The sequence below is a fragment of the Odocoileus virginianus genome, unplaced genomic scaffold, assembly GCF_023699985.2.
Source record: "Odocoileus virginianus isolate 20LAN1187 ecotype Illinois unplaced genomic scaffold, Ovbor_1.2 Unplaced_Contig_2, whole genome shotgun sequence".
In the NCBI taxonomy this organism is placed as follows: domain Eukaryota; kingdom Metazoa; phylum Chordata; class Mammalia; order Artiodactyla; family Cervidae; genus Odocoileus; species Odocoileus virginianus.
In genome coordinates this window covers 2,796,545-2,815,949 of record NW_027224319.1, presented here as the reverse complement: position 1 = coordinate 2,815,949, position 19,405 = coordinate 2,796,545, and the positions used below count along the sequence as shown (strand labels likewise).

General features: G+C 51.1%; 1 protein-coding gene across 9 annotated transcripts in view; it reads left to right on the top strand.

Moving 5' to 3' along the window:
• ZDHHC3 (zinc finger DHHC-type palmitoyltransferase 3) overlaps nt 1-19,405 on the top strand; it is a 62,404-nt gene that overhangs the window by 13,035 nt on the left and 29,964 nt on the right. For all 9 annotated transcript variants that reach the window (XM_020872631.2, XM_020872629.2, XM_020872630.2 and 6 more), the window contains 2 exons: nt 7,598-7,927; nt 19,258-19,382. In XM_020872631.2, the coding sequence (XP_020728290.1) occupies nt 7,622-7,927; nt 19,258-19,382 (431 nt within the window). In that variant the 5' untranslated portion in view covers nt 7,598-7,621. The remainder of the gene's footprint in view (nt 1-7,597; nt 7,928-19,257; nt 19,383-19,405) is intronic.

Below are 19,405 nucleotides of genomic sequence, written 5' to 3'. Positions count from 1 at the left end.
TCTGGGTCATTAAGATCTTTTTTGTATAGTTCTTCTGTGTATTCTTGCCACCTCTTCTTAATATCTTCTGCTTCTGTTAGGTCCATACCATTTCTGTCCTTTATTGTGCCCATCTTCACATGAAATGTTCCCTTGGTATCTCTAATTTTCTTGAAGAGATCTCTAGTCTTTCCCTGAAAGGCTCAGATGATAGCATTTTTTTTTTAGCAGTAATGTATTTTTTATTAAGATATGCACATTGTTTTTTAGACATACTACTGCACACTTAGTAGACTACAAGATAGTATAAAAATAACTTTTATATGCACTAGGAACCCAAAAAATTCATAGGCTCACTTTGGTATAATATTCACTTTGTTGAAGTGGTCTTGAACCAAGCCCACAAAGTCTCCTAGGTCTGCCTGTAATTAAAATTGCAAAATGATCACTGCTCTCAGTCCTTCTTTGGAAAACTGGTAACCCCTTACAAGGAGAGAAACCTAGTTCCTCCAAAGCAGAGCCGAGGCCTGTTGCCTTGGGCCCTCCCTGGGCTCGATGGCCTCTGGTCCCAGAGCCCTCTCATTTGTCTTGCCTGTCACTGCTGGCATCACCTTGCTAGAGTGTGGACATGTTCCCCTCACAACTTTCCTCGGAAGCTTTAGTGGTTCACCAGAACCTCTAGGGTGAACTCCCAACTCATCATGAAATCCACGGCTTCTAAAACACAACCTACTCCCTACTTTTAAAGCCAGTTTTTCCAACAAAGCCCACGAATGCGCATGCGCACTCATTCAGCCCTGGACACCCAGCCGCCCCCCAGCACCGCCTCTCCCCCTGACAGGTCCACCCACCGCCTTGACTTTGAGCAGCACACCTCACCTAGCTCTGTGCCCTGCTCTCATCCCTCCCCTCTGAAGTCCTTGCTTCGGAGAAGAAGTCTGTTTATCTCTGTTCTGGGGTGTGTGTGTGGGGGGGGGGGGTTTTGGGGGTACTGTTTGCCCCTCTGTTGTGCTGTTCATTAGACACCTATGTGTTAGGATTATCACGGGGTGTGTCTGTCTCGTTTGTGAAGGAACCGTTGATTGGAGCACTCACTCATGCCATATACCAAGATACAAAGCTAAACAAAATGGGACTTGCGGTTTCGTAGAAAAAAGCAGATGGGACTGGTCTTAACCAGGCTGGGAGCTGGGAGAGGGCAGGGCAGGGCCCAAGCAGAGCAGCTCACACACATCATTGTCCTCATCACCGCTGCGATGTGCGCGCCACACAGCTCCCAGCGCTTAGTGGCTGCGCCATGCATGTCTTTTTGAGTTGAAATGAAGAGAAGGTGCTTGAGAAAGCAAACAGGGGCCAGGGCATGGGGTGCAGAGGGTGGGGAGGGAGACGGAGGAGGCGGCCCCTTCTGAGGTCTGGGCAGGCTGGCCGCAGTGAGGCGGGGGCTTCGGGGACCCACTGGCCTCCCTGTGGGCCTGCCCCTGAGGCTGAGACCTGCCTGTCTCTGCTCACACGAGGACTCACGTCGAGAACTCATGCGGGAGTGGCTCTTTGACAAAGAGCCTCAGCCCCAAGGGTTGGCATTCCCCTAATTGGAAAAGGAAAAGAGTGCAGTGTTTGCCTGTTGTTGGTTGTTGTTACTAGCGGCAGGGTGAAGGGAATGTGTACAGTTTGTTTTTCAGGGTGGGTTGCCCCTCCACATTTCTCAAATTTTCAATTGGCTAACATAAGGAAAGGATACTGAAAGCTCAGCTTCTCTGTACACTGGTGCTGAATCGAATCTTGGGGACCGAGGTTTGGGTGAAGTAGAAATGAGTGACTTTATTGCTTTGCCAGGCAAAAGGGGACACAGCAGGCTCGTGCCCTAAAAACCACATGTCCCAGCTTAGGGAAGACAGTGAGAAGTTTCATAGTAATTGTTCAGAGAGGGCCCGGTCAGCTCGTGGACATTTCTTCTGATGAGTTGCTGGGGAGGTCCAGTAGCGGTCAACATCATCACCTTTTCAGGTCCAGCTGGTCTGGGGTCTGCATGCTTGTGGGCAGCCTACCATTGCCTTCTGCCACCTGGAGGGGTTCAGTATCTGCAGAATAGCTCAAAGTTACTGTTGTGTGCATCCTGTGATGGGGAAGCACGACTCTGCTCCAAGGCTGCCCTTGGCTGTTTGCTCCTCCCTGGTCTCACATCCTCTCCCTTCCCTGATTAACAACTGCATGAACCTGCCCCTTGGAACTCAGGGAAGGTCCTGGAGGCTGAATGAAGGTTGTTTCCTGTAATCAGAGGAATGGGGGGACACAGGCCTTGTGCCCAGGAGCCCCACAGGGCCCTGCTCGGTATCAGAAAGCTGCTTCCGCTGCGTTTGGAGGGCCTGGGAATGAAGTAAACTTTTTAGCGCAGCATGTCTTCCTTGGTTTTGATTGGACTACTTGAAGCTCTAAAGTGTGGGTTGGAACATGTTCTTCAGTTCAGCCCTAAGTGTCTGGCTCTGCCAGCTGCACCTGTGGTGGGGTCCTTGCCGGATCTCAGGCTCCCACTCACCAGTGAGGGGTGGAGCAAACACAGCACCTCTGTCCAGCCTTTGATCTCACGTTGTCTGAAGGTGAAACATCTGTAACCACGAGTAAGAGTCACAGCGCCTCTATTTCACGGTCCTATCGGGGGCATCCTCCACCGTCTGGAACATGGCCACAGCCCTGAGAGTAATCACACGAGGCCTCCAAGAGGTGGGCCTAGAACCACCCATCTCATGCATCTTCCTCTCATGCTCGTGTAGTGAACACAGGTGGTAGACGGTTACTGTGTGCCAGGCCCTGGGCTAAGGGAAAGGCAAGGCTCCCTGCCCGCAAGGACTGTGTGGTAGGAGAGCATAGCCAGTGTCCTCTAAAGGCCTGTCACCTAAAATGAATACCTTGCTTTTATAAACAAGCCTAGCAAGACTTAGTTTTCTTTGCTTTTCCAGCCAACAGCCAATTAGCAGTAGTAAATAAAGGGTATATTGGGGGTAGCCGTAGACACAGAAATGACAGCCGGGAATGGAGGGGGAAGACAAAGAGCCATAGGAAGGAGTCCCCAGAATTAGAATTGGAATAGTCTGTGCAGGCCAGTTGGTGTAAAGCCGCGAGCACAGTGAATCTCTGCACCCCCTGAGGACATCATTACCTAACACACTCCAGTAACTGATGTTCCCAGTAATGACTCTAAATCATTCCAAAGAAATGGATGGTTACTGTGCTTAAGATAAAAAGAGCTATAATATATATTTTTTGTTGTTTTTGATTTTACTTTTATTTTTGAGATTTCCAGCTTAACTATCCAAATGGTTAAAATGTGTTTCTGCTTAGGAACAAACCAGTTACCTTGGACATTTACTTATGTGGAAGGACTTATTCCTCAGGAAAACCACACATATGGAACACAGTTCAGGTTTAGTCATGTCATTGCCATCTGATTGGTGGCTCAGGCAGTAAAGAATCTGCCTAGAATGCAGGAGACCCAGGTTTGATCCCTGGGTTGGAAAGATCTCCTGGAGAAGGGAATGGCTACCCACTCCAGTGTTCTTGCCTGGAGAATCCCATGGACAGAGGAGACTGGTGGGCTACAGTCCGTGGGGCTGCACAGAGGCGGACACAACTGAGTGGCTAGCACTTTCACTCTTCACAGTAAGAATGAGCAGTTGTCGGAGGACAGATAGGATACAGTCAACTACTCTGAAAATATACTGTGAACGAAATATACTCACTGGAAGAATGTAAGTTGTAGAAGCATTGCTCTAAATTTGTCTGTTTCCATCAGAGCTCTTGGGTGAGTACACATTGTCAGTGAGAAGTACTGTTTTGAAAGGAATCTTTTTTCCTGAGCAGTAGGTCTCAACAGAGGGATTAAAAGAGTCAGTAAATCATGCTGTAAACAGGTGTGCTGCCGCTCAGGCTTTGTTTCCATTTATAGGGCACAGGCAGAGTAGATCCAGCGTGAGTCTTAAGGACCTTGGGGTTTTCAGAATGGCGAATGAGCACTGGCTTCAACTTTAAGTCACCAGCTACTTAGCCCCTGACAAGAGAGTCAGCCTGTCCTTGGAAGCTTTGAAGTGAGGTATTGACTTCTCCTCTTGAGCTACAGGAAGTCCTAGATGGCATCTTCTCCCAATAGAAGACTGTCTTGTCTACACTGAAAATTTGTTCTTTAGTGTAGCCACCTTCATGAATTACCTCAGCTGGATCTTCTGGATAACGTGCCGATGTAGCTTCCACATCAGCACTTGCTGCTTCCCCTTGCACGTTTATGTTATGGAGATGGCTTCTTAACTTACACTTCATGAACCAAACTCTACCAAGCTCAGACTTTTCTTCTGCAGCGGCCTCACCTCTCAGAGCCTTCACAGAAATGAAGAGAGATAAGGCCTTGCTCTGAATTAGGCTTTTGCTTGCAGGAATGTTATGGGGGGTTTGATCTTCCATCCAGAGCACTAAAACTTTCTCCACCTTGGCAGTGAGGCAGTTTCGCGTTTTTATCATTTGTGTGTTCACTAGAGTAGCACTTTTAATTTTCTTCAAGAACTTTTCCTTTGCATTCACAACTTGACTAAATTTCATGCAAGATGCCTAGCTTTCCAGTCTGTCTCAGCTTTCGAAATGCCTTCCTCACTAAGCTTAATCGTTCTAGCTTTTGATTTAAAGTGAGAAGACATGTGACTCTTCCTTTCATTTGAACACTTAGAGGCCATTGGAGGCTTAATGATTGGCCTGACTTCAATATTATTGTATCTCAGGGAATAGGAATTATTGTATCACAGGGAGAGTTAGAGAGAGGCAAACAGTGGCGTCGTGGAGCAGTCAGAACACCAGCGCGCTCACCATTTAAGTTTGCCGTCTTATATGGGGGGGTGTTCATTGCTGCCCTGAAACAATAAAATAGTCATATCAAAGATTTCTGATCTCAGATCACCATAGCAATAAAATAATAATGAAAAGGCTTGAAATGTCACGAAGATTACGAAAGTGTAGAGACATAGTGAGTGGACGCTGTTGGAAAAATGACACCAATAGACATGCTCAACACAGGGTTGTCACAGATGTTCAATTTGTAAAGAAATGTAGTATTTGCCTTTCTTATAGCGTAATAAAGTAAAATGTATTTTTTTCGGTAACAACTATCCCAGAACCAGCAAACTTCTGTAAAGAGCCAGAGTAAATACTTGAAGCTAATGAGTCTTTCCATCACAGCTACTCAGCCTTGCCATTATAATGCAGAACAGACATAGACCCTATAATATGTGTAATCAAATAGTGTGGCGGTGGTCCAATAAAGCCCTACTGGTTTAGAGCTTAGACAGCAATCGTGGGGGCCTGGGCGATATGCATACAAATCAGTATGGCAACAGGAAAAACCAGGAGAACACTTGCATTTGGATGTTGTCAAAATGGTGAGCCTTGATCATCTTTTGAATCATGATGAAATTTCAGTTTTTCGTTTGTCGGGTTTGGGTCATACAGAGTTTAGAATTTTAGAATCTCCCTGCTATGGGTCAGGTCCCTGCAGCCCCGGTTCTCAGTCTCCTGCTGTCCTTCAATTTGGTGCTGCAGACGGTACCCCTGCATTTCTGATGCCTCCAAGTTATCCCTGGCAACACCGATTACCACTATCTTGTGAAGAGCACAAGGTTGCATTATTGGAAAGTTCTGGTTGAATGTGATAGTCACTCTGAATATTTGTTGAGTCAGTGTTCCCTTTTTTTTAATAATTTTTTTTTTCCACTGTTCTGTTGGACAAGCACACAATCCACATTTAACTGCCTTTCAGCCATTAATTCTCTGCCAGCCTGGGAGGGGAGGCCCTGGCCTTATTCTTTCACTATTAGTCTATGCAACTTTTGACTCTGAAATGTCTGTCACTTGAGTCAGAGTTACTGTTCTCCCCTCTCAGCTTTCTGGACACGTCCTTACTTTTCATGACAGTACTGTATTCGCTTCAGATCCTTTCTTTGCTGGGGGTGAGGGCAGTCGAGGAAGGAGGAAAATTGGGCAAAGGGCGAGGAGGACCAGTAGAGCCATCTCGAGCTCGCTCTTGTCCTTCAGGGAAGCAGACAGAGCCAGCGCCGCCGTGAAGGGCTCTCCTCTGCTGTGAAGGGACTCAAGTTCTCTGCAGACGGAGGTGTCGCTTGCCTGCCTCGTAGACTGTGCTCTGCGGTGGTTTTCCCTCGGCTCCTCCTTCTGGCAGAGAACTGGAGGCCACCACGGCTTCTGAGAAACCTGGTGGGTGAAGTGACATGCCACAGAGTATAAGATAAAGAACCGGAGGAGGGGAGTCTGGACTTGCTGTCTTGCAGCACACGCCTCGGACAGATAGACTTCAGTTACCAAGTCTTGGTGATTTCATGGCTGTCTCCAGAGACTTGGCTGGAGCCTTGAGAGAGCGGTCATCTTGCTGAGCACATACTTCTGAAGGAATGGACATCTTTCCTAGAGAGAGGACGTGCACACCGTCTATGATGTGTGCAGGGTCTTACGGTCCATAGTGCATGTAACAGGCATCTCCAGCTGCCTGGACCTTCACACCCACCCTGTCCCGAGGAGGGGCCTGGGGCTGGTGGTGGGGAAACACCTCTGGGCTCGCTGCCCAGCATTCCTACACTTTGCTCCGTTACCACAGGTAGAGCCTAACTCGGAGAGAGTCTCTCATCCCTGGAAAATTAGCCATTTTGGCCAGAGGGCTAAAAAAAAAAAAAAGCTTGGCTTGTTTCTAGAACATTCCCCGTGCTGCTGAGTGCCGTGCCTTTATTATCGGCTAATGCACTACAGTAAGTTAGAGCAGCTTAACCCTAGGCCTTCTGTCCTCCTACTCAAACCCAAAGAGCCTCAGCGTGAGCCTTGGGTCCATCGCAGTGTAGAGGCAGCAGTGTTACTGATGAAGAGTTTCTCGGAGGGCCTGGTACTCCACCACCCACCCCTACCTCTTGTCTTGTAGGTCAGAATTTGAATGTATCTGTCTATTAGTCCTGCCTGCCATCTGGTGTGCTGTGTGTGCGCCTGCTGCTCTGGCTGACCTTGGGTGAGGTCTTTGCCTTTTTTTTAATGTAGTTTTGGCTGTGCGGGCTCTCTGTAGCTGTGGCGAGCTGGGGCTGCTCTCTAGTTGCAGTGCCCGGGTGTCCCTGCAGTGGCCTCTCTCGTTGCAGAGCACAGGCTCTAAGGTACATGGGTTTCCGTAGTTGCGGCTCCTGGGCCCTAGAGTGTAGGCTCAGCAGCTGCGCTCCACGGGCGTAGTTGCTCCGCAGCATGTGGGATCTTCCCAGACAAGGGGTCAAACCCCGGTCTCCCGCACCGGCAGGTGGGTTCTTTACCACTGGAACACCAGGGAAGCTCGGCGTTTGCCCTTTTCGAGCTCTCCCGCCTTTCTGTATCTGTCACGTGAAGGCTTTGGGCAAGGCGTCCCTGTCTCACAGAGGCTAACTTAGCTCTCAGGAGTGGGGACGAGAACTCAACGTTGGAAATGAACTGAATGTGTAGGCAGCTTTCCGATAAGAAGTTCACACCCAGATCCTCATGGCTCCCTTGGGAAAGGTAGCTTCGTCAAGTCTCCTAGACGACCAGACCACGCCGCCATTTCCGGATCCTTCCCTCTCTCTTCCAGATGCCAGTATGGACAGAATAGCTTATGATGCTTATCCCCACCCACCACTTCCGAGACATTGAGCGGAAACCGGAGTACCTCCAGCCGGAGAAGTGCATCCCGCCTCCCCACTCCCGTCCCGCGGGAACGATGTGGTTCATCCGCGACGGCTGCGGCATCGCCTGTGCCATCGTCACCTGGTTTCTGGTCCTCTACGCGGAGTTCGTGGTCCTCTTCGTCATGCTGATCCCGTCCCGGGACTACGTGTACAGCGTCATCAACGGACTCGTGTTCAACCTGCTGGCCTTCCTGGCCCTGGCTTCCCACTGCCGGGCCATGCTGACGGACCCCGTGAGTATGTCTGGGCTCGTTTTCACCAGCCCGCACTCTCCTCCTCTGACCCGGGCATGGCTGCAGCCTGCATGTGCCCCCCTGAGCTTGGGAACGCGGAGAATAGGAGGGCCTGTTCTCTTTCCCACGGGGGTGGGGAAGTGGACTGGGGCCCCGCCAAGGGGACCCCGTCTGTGCCATGGCCTGTCTGGGTTGAATGATACTTTCTATACATGGGTGTCTGCATGAATGGAGCCTGCCTTGGGAGGGGTCTGGCCAGGGCAAGCCTCGCCTCTGGTTAGAAAGACATGGGGAGGGCCCCACGAGGCTGGGGCCGGATGATCCCAGCAGAAAGCACGCTGCTGCTTGGGTGGGATTGGGGCCTCCTAGTGAAGATAGGGCTGGTGCTCGGTGGAAATGAAATTAAAGCCCTACCGAGGCCCAGAAACCTGCATGGCAGTGGCCTTTACCTCGCTTGGACGAGGCTTGTCTTTTCCTGAAAAGCTGGACAGGCCTGTTTCAGGCCGTGGCAGGCATCTCTCAGTGCATATCTGTGGGTAAAGCTGCGGTTTTCTGCCCAAGGACTTGGCTAAATATACCAGGCTGTGCAAGTGGCTATTGTGTGTTGCCTACCCTGGTATTAAATCCTCCGTTCCCGCTCATTATTGTGTATGGGAAAAGCAGGAGAGTGCGTTATTTGATAAAGACCTCCTGTGGCTTAATTGTCTCAGTAGTGGGACGAGTGTGTTTAAATTAAGAAAGGGAAAGCACTCCGCATGGCAGTGGCCCTGGCCACACAGATCTCATTTCTTTCTGTGAGTCCCAGGGAAGGCATAGTGAAAGCGCTGGGTCCTGGACTAGTTCACTTCTTGAAGGGCTCCACTTCCTGCTGGTTCAGGGTGGGGGGCGGGGGTGGGGGGTGGGGGGTGGATCGTTAATCCGTCCCTGGGGAGAGCTGCTTGCCCCTCGATCACAAGTCAGTGCCTGGCCCAGATGGCACTCTGCCGGCACATGCGCCTGGGGAGATGGCACACACTGGCAGGCAGAGGCCTGCGGACCCAGTGTTAGCACTGCTCATGGGCTTGCTGGAACAATTGTCACCTAAAGGGAATGAAGTATAAGGTTATAAGTGCCCCAAACACAAGGGTATGAGCAGTTTTCCCAGCAGCATCAACTTGACCATACTGGAAACAGCTTACGGGCTCATTCACAGATTTTCCTGATGCCCTTGCTATTGGGGACACAAGACTAAAAGACGTTATTAGTCTCAGCTTATAGTTCCGGTGTCTGCTGGGCCCCAGGCACACTTCCTTTCCCCACGGTGCCCTGACAGGTGAGGTCCACCCTGTGTGATGAAGGCTGCGACAGAAGGAAGCACGAGTGGGTGTGGAGGAGTGAGACTTCACCAGCCTGGGAAGGGGGCGGGGGGCTGCCTGGAGGAGGCGGCGCCCAGGCCAGCTCTGAGCAGAGCCGTGGACAAGGGCAGGGAAGGCGGAGGGCGCGGGGGCGTTCCCGGCACAGGGAGCGCAGAGCGCGCACAGAGACACCCGAGTGCTGGGGTGTGCTGGTCTGGAGTGGAGAGAACCCAGGAGGATGGGTTTGGGTTGGTCACGTGGCCAGAGTGCCAAAGAAGTGGGGTAGGAGTGGCATAATGGGGGCCCTCGAGAGCCCCTGAGGATTTGAAACACAGGAGTGATGAGCTCAGGTTGTCACTGTACAAGGATCACCCTGGCAGCAGTGAGGGGGTGCTGTGGGGTGGGGTCAAGTGAATGCCGGTGCGGGTTGGGTGCCTACCATATGCAGGGTCCTTCTAAGCAGCCAGCTCAGCTGTGAGCAAAGCAGACCGCGGTCCCTGCCCTCCCGCCCACCTCCCAGCCTCGGGTGTCGGGCAGTGAAGGATAAGCTAAGGAATAAAGAAATTCCAGGAAGCGAAAAGGGCTTTTAAAGATCCAGGGGCTCTGGTGGGTGGCTTTTCTGGAGGGAAGCAGGACCGTTTGGAGGAAGGTGATCTGAGAAGGGTCCCTGAGGCCTGAGTGACATGAAGCAGTGCTCAGAGGCCCAGAGACAGGAGCGTGGTCGGCACGTTTAGAAACAGGACTCACACCAGGGTGACCAGAGTGTGGTGAGTGGGGTGAGAGGGGCTGGTAGAGGCGGGAAGGGCTGCGGCAGCCAGGCTGGGTAGGGCCTGTGGGCCTCGTGAGAACCTTGGTCTCTCTCGTCAGTTCAGTGAGAAGCCATCTGAGAGGCATGGTGTGACCTGGTTTTGAAAAGGGTACTGCCTGGCTTGCGATGGGGGAACTGAGGTGGAGCCGGGAGAGGCAGGAAGCTGAGAGCTATGGCAGTGGGCCATGCAGGACATGGTTGCGGCTCAGACCAAGGTGGGAGCAGTGAGGTGGGGGGAAGAGAAGCTGTTGGACTCGGAATATGTTTGAAGCCATTAATGCTCAGGTTTGCCCGCACATTAGAATCCCCTTGGGCAGCTTTTGAAAAGTACTGATGCTGTGGGCCCGCCCCCAGAGATTCTACTTTGATTGGTCTGGGGTGGGGCCCTGGGATTGGGGTGATTTAATACTCCCAGTCGTCCCTCCTATTCAGCTAAATCTGAGAACCTCCAGAGTGGCAGAAAGCATGAGGGACCAGGGAGAGTGCCTTCCATAGTCTTGGCCAGAGCACCTGGGAGATCTGCTGGTGCCCCTTGTTGGATGGGAGAGCTGGGGGAGAACAGATTTTGGAGGAGAAAGCAAGCCTTCTGTTCTGGCCAAACTGCAGATCTATTACGTATTAGCAGGGACGCCAGGTGGGCAATAGGTAACCAGGTCTGGGGCTGGTGGGGATTAGGGGTCAGACCCTAGAGTGTGCAGGGAAGTTACTGGCTTCTGTGAATAGAAGGTGTTGGATGTCAGGCGGGAGGGAGAAGAGGCTTCCGCCCTGGCATTCCTGCTGCACTCACGTGCGTGTGTTCTTTAACCCCTGCATGGTGCCCCCTCCAAGGTCTTCTTCAGTCTGGCCCCTGGCAGTCAGATGCAGGAGAGAATGAGCCTCACTGGCATGTTGCTCGGCTTCCAACCCCAAACGCTTGAGAGCCGGAGTTGTCATATCCCAGATACCACCCAGCTTTTCAGAAGTGTGTCTTGCCGTTGGCCCCAAAGAAAACTGGGCAAGCAAGTAATAAAGCCTCTGTCAAATATGTACCTATAGCCGTAAGGAGAGCAACTCAAAGCATGTCCTGCGGACCTGCCCTGGCTCAGGCTCCTCATGCTGCCGCCTGCCTGTCCCACTCCCAGCTGGTGACGTCTCGTGTGAAACCCTGCATGCAGAAGAGAGACAGGTGGACTGCAGAGCCCCTGGGAACACCCCCACGCCGGGTTCCAAGGGATGGAGCTGGAGGCCCAGATCTCACCTTGGAAGTAGACAATAGGGGCTTATTAACACTGCAGGCAGAGTCTGGTTTTAGAAAGATATCACTTCAGGATTCTATGGAGTTTCCTATAGAGCTATATTGTCTTGTAGGTCAATTCATGCTGTGTATAATTTTTCAGAAAAGTTTATGCCCAGAGGTTATAAACAGTGTATCATAATGTATATATTGTATATTGGTCAGAAAAACTTGCATCCTAAGGCATAAACAGTGTATAACAATGTATGTATTATGTATCATTTTGGTGTGTTAGTATTACTAGTAAGAGAAAACAAAAAACCCTCCTATAGTCTCCCCCCAGTTACTGGTGCCACTTTGAGCTCTGAAGTTCTTATTCCAAATGGAGCATCAGAGCAGGTCGCAACCACTACAGCTTTCTGGACCATGTAGCAGTCACTGACTCCAACGTGGTTGTAAACAGGTCCGCAGAGAGCTTGAACAGAAAAGGGAAGAAAGACATGACCTGGAGGCGGAGCTCCCCTTTGAGCAGTGGGGTGAGAAGGCTGGGCCTGTGAGGAGGAGGAGGGAGGCAGGTGACCGGAGGGCCCGAGCCTCCTTGGCCACTGTGCTGGCTGGAGCGGGCGGGGCTGGCGCACATGTCAGACTGGTGTTTGCTCTCAGGCGCCCACTCCGTGCCCGCCCTGAGACTGAGCCATGTCCTCAGAGGAGCTCTCTGTGTTCCTAAAACACTTAAGACGTAGAGAGGTCTGGAGTGGCGTCGCTGGCCCAGAGGAGGCCGCCCCTTGAAGACAGCCCAGACTCCAACTCTTATCTCGGCCCCTTCTCTCTCCCTGCCCCATCCCGATTTCACCACCCGTCCTCTTCCTGTTAGAAGTACTCATCCTGGGAATGCTGGAATCCTCAGGAATTCTGAAGGATTCCATTTAAAATTTAGTTCTGGGTGGCTCCCCTGGGGGTCCAGTGGTTAAGAATCTGCCTGCCGATGCAGGGGACATGGGTTCGATCCCTGCTTGGAGGAGACCCCCACGTGCCTCGAGGCAACTGAGCCCCGCGCACCACAGCTGCTGAGCCCGCACGCCATAGAGCCTGTGCTCCATGGGAAGAGAAGCCGCTGCAAGGAGCGGGCTTCCAGGGTGGCGCTCGTGGTAAAGAACCCGCCTGCCGGTGCAGGAGGCATAGGAGATGCGGGTTCGATCCCTGGGTCGGGAAGGTTCCCAAGAGAAGGGCATGGCAACCCATTCCAGTTTTCTTGCCTGGAGAATCCCCTGGACAGAGGAGCCTGGTGGGCTGCAGTCCATGGGGTCGCAGGGTCAGACAGGACTGAAGTGACTTAGCACACACGCACGCACGCACTGCAGTGAGAAGCCCCCACACCACAAAGAAGAGGAGCCCCTACCCGCCGCAGTTAGAGAAGCCCATGCACAGCAACGAAGACCCAGTGCAGCCAAAAAAATAGTAACTTCAGGTCTGGGACAGTGCCTGTCTCCCAGCAGATGCTTAAAGCTGAGAGTTGGCTTCCTTCTGTCCTGTCTCTGGGAGCCCAAAGCCCCGTATACTACATGATCACAGCAGTTGTAGCAACCTTAGGATCAGTTACCTTCCCCCCCCCCCCCTTCCTTTCTTTGGACCTAATTGTTTATTAGCCTCCTCATAAATTACCTCAAATCTGAGATTAGAGAAGAAGAGAACTAGAAATCAGTTCGGTTTAACCACATTGTGAAGGGAAAGAGAAGTCCTCTGTCTGCCTGCCGGTGCCCCTGTCTGCCTTTGGACCCCACCCTGTGAACACCTGCTTATGAATGGACCTCACCTGACCCTCTGAAACCACCACAGGCCTGCCACTGGAGTTTCAGCTGCCGAAACTGGAATAACGGGCCTCACTGCGGCATGCGGCTGCTCGTGCCTTCTGGAGTCTCTCAGTGAGCTTAATGAGGGTCTGCTCAGGCTCACGCCTTGGCAGGATGATGTCAGGCCCGTGGAAACACGGGACGAGAAGCGCGGGGCCGCCCCAGAGTGCCGTGTGCTGTGTGTGGGAGCTGAGTGCCAGACGCAGCCAGAGAAGGGCCTTGCACACTTGGCCCCCAGGCGCTGGCACTTTGCCTGGGTGGGGTCAGGGACTTGCCTCAGGGTTCGCTTGAGGAGGGAGCTACATTCTCCTTCGTGCTTGGCAGCTTCTCATGCCTGCCTCTGAGTAATCCATAAATGCCAGCTGGAAAATCTGTAACTCCAGAGAGAAGAGAGTGACCGATGTGGGGGTTACCCCCCGCCCCCGCCTCTCTGTGGAGGAGACAGGTGGTCTTGTGGCGCAGGCTGGGGCTGGTCACCTGTTCCTGGTAGGGGCAGAGAGCCTGCCCAGACCAGCCGGTGTGCAGGGGCTGCGATCAGTGGGTCCTGAGACCGCATAAGCACGTCTTCGTACTTGTTGCCTGAGATGAATGGTTTGTGCCTCTTGGTAACCTTTCTCCTCTGCTTTCCAAGTCTGTCCTTTTTATATCATCATATTATCCTGCATACTGATTAAAGTAGGCCTTATCATTTGGGGTCTTGTTTCAGTCTTAATGTTTGTCTAGTGAGACAGTTCTTAGCAGGGGAATGGTGTTATGGCATCAAGGCAAATCTTGATCTCTTCGATCAGTTAATAGAAATATCTAATGAATACATAAGTTGTCTTTTGATGACTGTTGTTCAGTCGCTCAGTTGTGTGTCTGACTCTGCAACTCCATGGATCTTTCCCAGTGTCAGGGTCTTTTCCAGTGAGTCGGTTCTTCACATCAGGTGCTCAGAGTATTGGAACTTCAGCTTCAGCATCGGTCCTTCCAATGAATATTCAGAGCTGATTTCCATTAGATTCTGGATGTGGGTCTGAATCCTGCTTCTGCCACTTATTAGTCACGCGATTTCAGAAACTTGCTTAACTTTTCTGCCTTAGTTACCGGGTCTATAATATGAGGAATGTCATAGTCTCTCCCTCATAGGTTTATTGTCAGAATTAATTGACTGTGTACAGTGAAGCCCTTGGAAGTGTGCCTGGCATAGAAGCAATCAATAAATGTCTGTTATATCATCACTATTAACTCAGCTTGGATTTATTGAAGACTTGCTCCCTGCCAGGCCCTGGGCAATTCATTGGGCTGCAGATTAAAGACACTGTCTCTGTCCTCCAGGAATTTACAGTCATGTAGGAGAGATCCGTGCATAGTTAAGTGATAGGTGTTAGAGACAAATAGAGGCTGTGGTAGCACAAAGGCGGAGTGATGGGCACTGTCCCGGGCGTAGCCTGGAGCCGTTTGAAGGCAGAGGGTGTGGTCCAGGTTTGGGGCAGGCGCAGGGCTCCCTTTGTGGCTCAGGCGGTAAGGAATCTTCCTGCTGAATCAGGAGATGCATGTTTGATCCCTGGATCCAGAAGATCCCCTGGAGAAGGAAATGGCACCCCACTCCAGTGTTCTTGCCTGGAGAATTCCATGGACAGAGGAGCCTGGTGGGCTGTATAGTCCACGGGGCCACAAAGAGTCGGACACGACTGAGTGACTAACACAGAAGCCGGAGGCAGGGACGAGCCTGAGAGATGGGAGGGGAGGTGCTGATTTGGGCCCCCGAGGGCACAAGAGGAGGGCTTGGAGAGCACAGAGCTTTGGAGGACCCGTCCAGGGCCTGGGACTCTCAGGGGAGGGAGATGACACTGAAGGGGTGGTTCAGGCCTGGGTCTCAGTGACCTTACCTGGGCGCTGCCCAGGAGCTTGGCCTCTGTACCACGTGAGGGCTCTGGGGAGCCAGGGAAGGCTTTTTTTAGGCAAAGGGAAGAACATGATCAGATTCATGTTTTAGAAAGTTGACTCTGGAAATCAGTTAGGGGGAGGCATAGAGGTGAGGCTGCCTGATGCAAGGGAGAGCCTGGAGGCAGGCAGACCTGGGGACTCTCCTATCTGGGACACACGGTGATGGGGCTCAGCTAAGGCCGTGAGCATGGCGTGGAGGGGAGGATATTGGAGTTGGGGCGTAATACGGGGCCACGTTAACTTGGAGTGGGTGGGAGTGTGGGGCGGAAGGTTAGAAGAGTGAGGAGGACTAGTGGGCAGATGGGTGTCCCATGGGCCAGGAAGGGGAAAATGGTAAGGAGAGTTTGGGGAGGAAGTGGTGGGGTCAGTTCTAGCAGGTTGAATTGGGAGGAGGGGAAGGGGTTGGATTATTTTGTCTGAATACTTTTGAACAACCAGGTAGAAACACATTCAGCTGCAGAAGAGGTCCGAGTTGGAGCTGGTGGCCAGGAAGGTTGTCTGGGGAGTGCAGGGTGAATGGGGATGAGGGCAGCTGGCGGAGCTGCGAGGAACACCCAGGTCCAGAGGGTGGAGACCCCAAGGGCATGGAATAGCCACAGGAGAGTGACCAGGGAGGGTCTGGTAAGAGAGGGCAGAGGACTGACGTTTGGACTTGGCCACAGGGGGTTGCTCGTTGACCTGGTGAGAGCGGTTCCCTGTTATGGAGGCAGTAGGGGCCAGAGAGCGTGAAACAGTCAGAGGTGAGCAGAGCGCAGTGCACACAACCCCGGAGAAGCTTAGCTGTTACTGGGAGAGCGTGGAGCCTGCTCCAAGAGCTCAAAGAAGGGAAAGCTCCGAGGTGGACGGATGAGCCCCTCCGGGTCCAGGGATGGGGGTGGGGAGAGGAGGAGTCTGGAGGGGGTTACTTCAGCAGCCTCCGTTTCCTCTGACATGGAAAGGGAAGTGAGTAGGGATCGAGGAAGGTACTGGAAGTTTGGGCTAGCCACTGAAGGGAATGGATGATGGAGTGTCATGCCTCCTGCCCCCAGATTCAAATGGATTCCACTGCAGGATAAAATCTGTTTTAGACGCTTATGAGCATTTTCTATGGGTGTATAGATTTTTTAAAAAGTGTTTGTAGCTTATTATGTGAGCTTCTTACAATGCGGGAGACCCAGGTTTGATCCCTGGGTGGGGAAGATCCTCTGGAGAAGGAAATGGCAACCCACTCCAGTACTCTTGCCTGGAAAATCCCATGGGAGAAGCCTGGTAGGCTACAGTCCATGGGGTCACAAAGAGTCGGACACGACTGAGCAACTTTACTTACTTAGATGTGAGCTTCCCAGGTGGCACTAGTGATAAAGAACCTGCCTGCCAATGCAGGAGACATAAGAGACACAGGTTTGATCCCTGGGTCAGGAAGATCCCCTGGAGGAGGCCATGGCAACCCACTCCAGTATTCTTGCCTGTGAAATCCCATGAAACAGAGGAGCCTGGTGGGCTACTATCCATGGGGTGGCAAAGAGTCGGACACGACCAAAGCGACTTAGCCTGCAAAGCTTATTATGTACAAGGAGAAAAGACTGGAAGACCATACTCCAAAATGTTAACAGTCCTAATCTTTGGATGATAGAATCAGAGGGGTGGGTTTTCCCCGTTTTCATTTTCTCTTCTCTCTGCATTTTTAAAAGTCATGAACCAGTATTGCTGCTCTGCTGAGGTGCAGTGACGTGGAAGCTTTGAGCCATCCCTGTGAGATGTAAGTGGCAGATGGACAAACAGGGTGTTTCTTTTAGTGCACGTGTGACAACCGTGGCAGAAATGTCTCAGCGGGCCTTCCAACTCCGCGGAACAAACTTCCTTACCATGAACTAGTATGTTCTGAAATCTGCGGACATGAGCCCAGAAGAGCCTGTTTGTTTGTTTTTCAAAGAAGGACAGAGAAAGGGAGCAAGGCGGATCCCTCAGCTCTGGGAGTGGTCCAGCTCATCTCTAGCTCTGTGAGGGAGGCTTCCTGGGTGTGTGGGGTCTTTCCTGGATGGGAGTGTGCCTTCAAGGAGATGTGTGCAGAGGCAGTTCCATGGAGGGGAAACCTTTGGAAAAAAGGCTGTGCTCTTGAATCGATGTTTCTGTGGCTGGGGTCTGGAATAGCAGGAGATAACGAGAAGACCAAAAGACAGCTCCAGGTGCCGTTGGTGGTGTAAAGCTCTTGTAGCCTTTATGGGGGGAGAGGGGTCTCCTGAGGTTTACAGCAAATTCTGGTGGCAGGGACCTTCAATGCTGGACCTGGGTGGGGAGGGGGGGTGAAAAAGCGACTTTCATTTAGGAAAACAGCCCCATTGCCTCATCTCCTTGGGGAGACGATGTTCCTTAGTGCTTTTCCCTCGTACACGTGACAACAGTGACTTCCAGATGTGATTCTTTGGCTTCAGGATCCATGAAAGGTCACGTGATTGCCCAAACTCAGTTGCTTTTTTACATTAAAGAGAATTTAAAATACAGTCCTCTGGGGTTCCCTGCAATCTTTCTTCCTGGGTCACCGCCCTTCCCAGGCCCCTTTCAAAGTCCATCAGGGTGGTCTGGGCCCTGGTTTGCCTCTGAAGACTTCCAGACCCTGACGCTCCACTGGTGCCTTAAGGGGGACACTCAGCTGTCTCAGGATGAGACACCTCATAGCATCTCAGTTACAAAATTCAGGAAAGTTGCTCATACTCCTGCTTTGGATAGCTCCTTCCTGAGTATCTATTTTTCCTGGTTTTTCAAATGAGTTTTTTTCCTTATTGTAGAAGCCACATGTTCATATTAGAATATTTAAGAAATATAGTTAAAAGTTAATTAAAAATTACTGTGATTTTACTATATGAAATAACCATTAACACTTGGCACACACATGTGTTTCTGTATTTGTGCATGTGTGATGTTTACCAAAATGGGTCTGTAGTCTACATATTATTTGAGAATCTACTTTTCCCTTTAACAGTCTATCATAGATGTTTCCTGTGTCAATAACTGTGTACTTTTATGGCATATTTGATGTCAACTGCTGGTTGCTCATTCATGTCCAACTCTGCGACCCCGTGGACTGTAGCCCACCAGGCTCCTCTGCCCATGGAATTCTCCAGGCAAGAATAATGGAGTGGGTCGCCATTCCTTTCTCCAGGGGATGTTCCCGACCCAGGGATTGAACCTGGGTCTCCTGAATTGCAGGCAGACTCTTTCACTGTCTGAGCCACCAGGGGAGTCCAGACAACTCTGTCCTAAATGACACTGTGTGTACCAGGCAGTCCTCGCCTACCAAAGTTGGTTTGCTTTTGGAATTTCTGTGGCGGGCTCTCCTGGCATCTGACTGTATTTTGAAGACCAGATTTTTTTTTTTTTTTTTACTTCTCTTTTGAACTTTTAGAAAAAATTAAAATGAAATACTTGAGACAGTCAAAAGGGTATCAAGGATAATATGATGACCACTCGTGTGTTTACCTCCCAGCTTTGTAAATTAAAAACAAAAATTACAAAGACAGGTTAGCTTCTTTGTATGTCCCACCCTCACCCCCACTTCATTCCACTCCCAGCCTCCCCACCACCACAGAGCTGATCATTTTCCTGGGTCACGTTTTCAGCATCTTGGTGTGAAGAGCACATTGAATATTTGAGGGCAGTGGCTCAGTTTCTTTTGGATTCATAAGAACTAAACACAGATTACCAATCCATGACAACAGTCCTGAAAAGAAGAAAATAACACTTGATCCCATTTTAAACAGAACCCAGTAACATTCAGAGCTGTGCACTTTGACCTGAGTAAACTGGACTGTTTGATGTGATAATCCCCAGTGAACATTCGCAAGAACTGAAGCAGTCCCTGGGAAATCTAATGTAGACCAAAATAGTAGTTGATGAGTCACATTCTCAGTGAAATATTTACCGATACATAGGAAAGGATGCGTTCAGTGAAAACAGTTTTAGTAAAATAGCAATAGAAGGTCATCAGGAACAATGTAACTGTCCAGTGTGGACAATTATTCACTTTTCCTAGGGTTATTTTCCCAAGGTAAATTCTTATCGTCAGTGTTGCCATAACTCTGAACGGAATCCACACGTTGTTGGCATGAACATGCCCTGTCCCCGTGTGTGGAACTGCTACTTTCGAATGACGGCCACCTCCGCAGTATGTCACAACTGAGGAACCCCTGGCCTGACCTTGATATCTCTCTTCCTTACAGGGGGCAGTCCCCAAAGGAAATGCCACTAAAGAGTTCATCGAGAGTTTACAGCTGAAGCCCGGGCAGGTGGTGTACAAATGTCCCAAGTGCTGCAGCATCAAGCCTGACCGAGCCCACCACTGCAGGTACGCCAGGCCTGCCCGGGCCC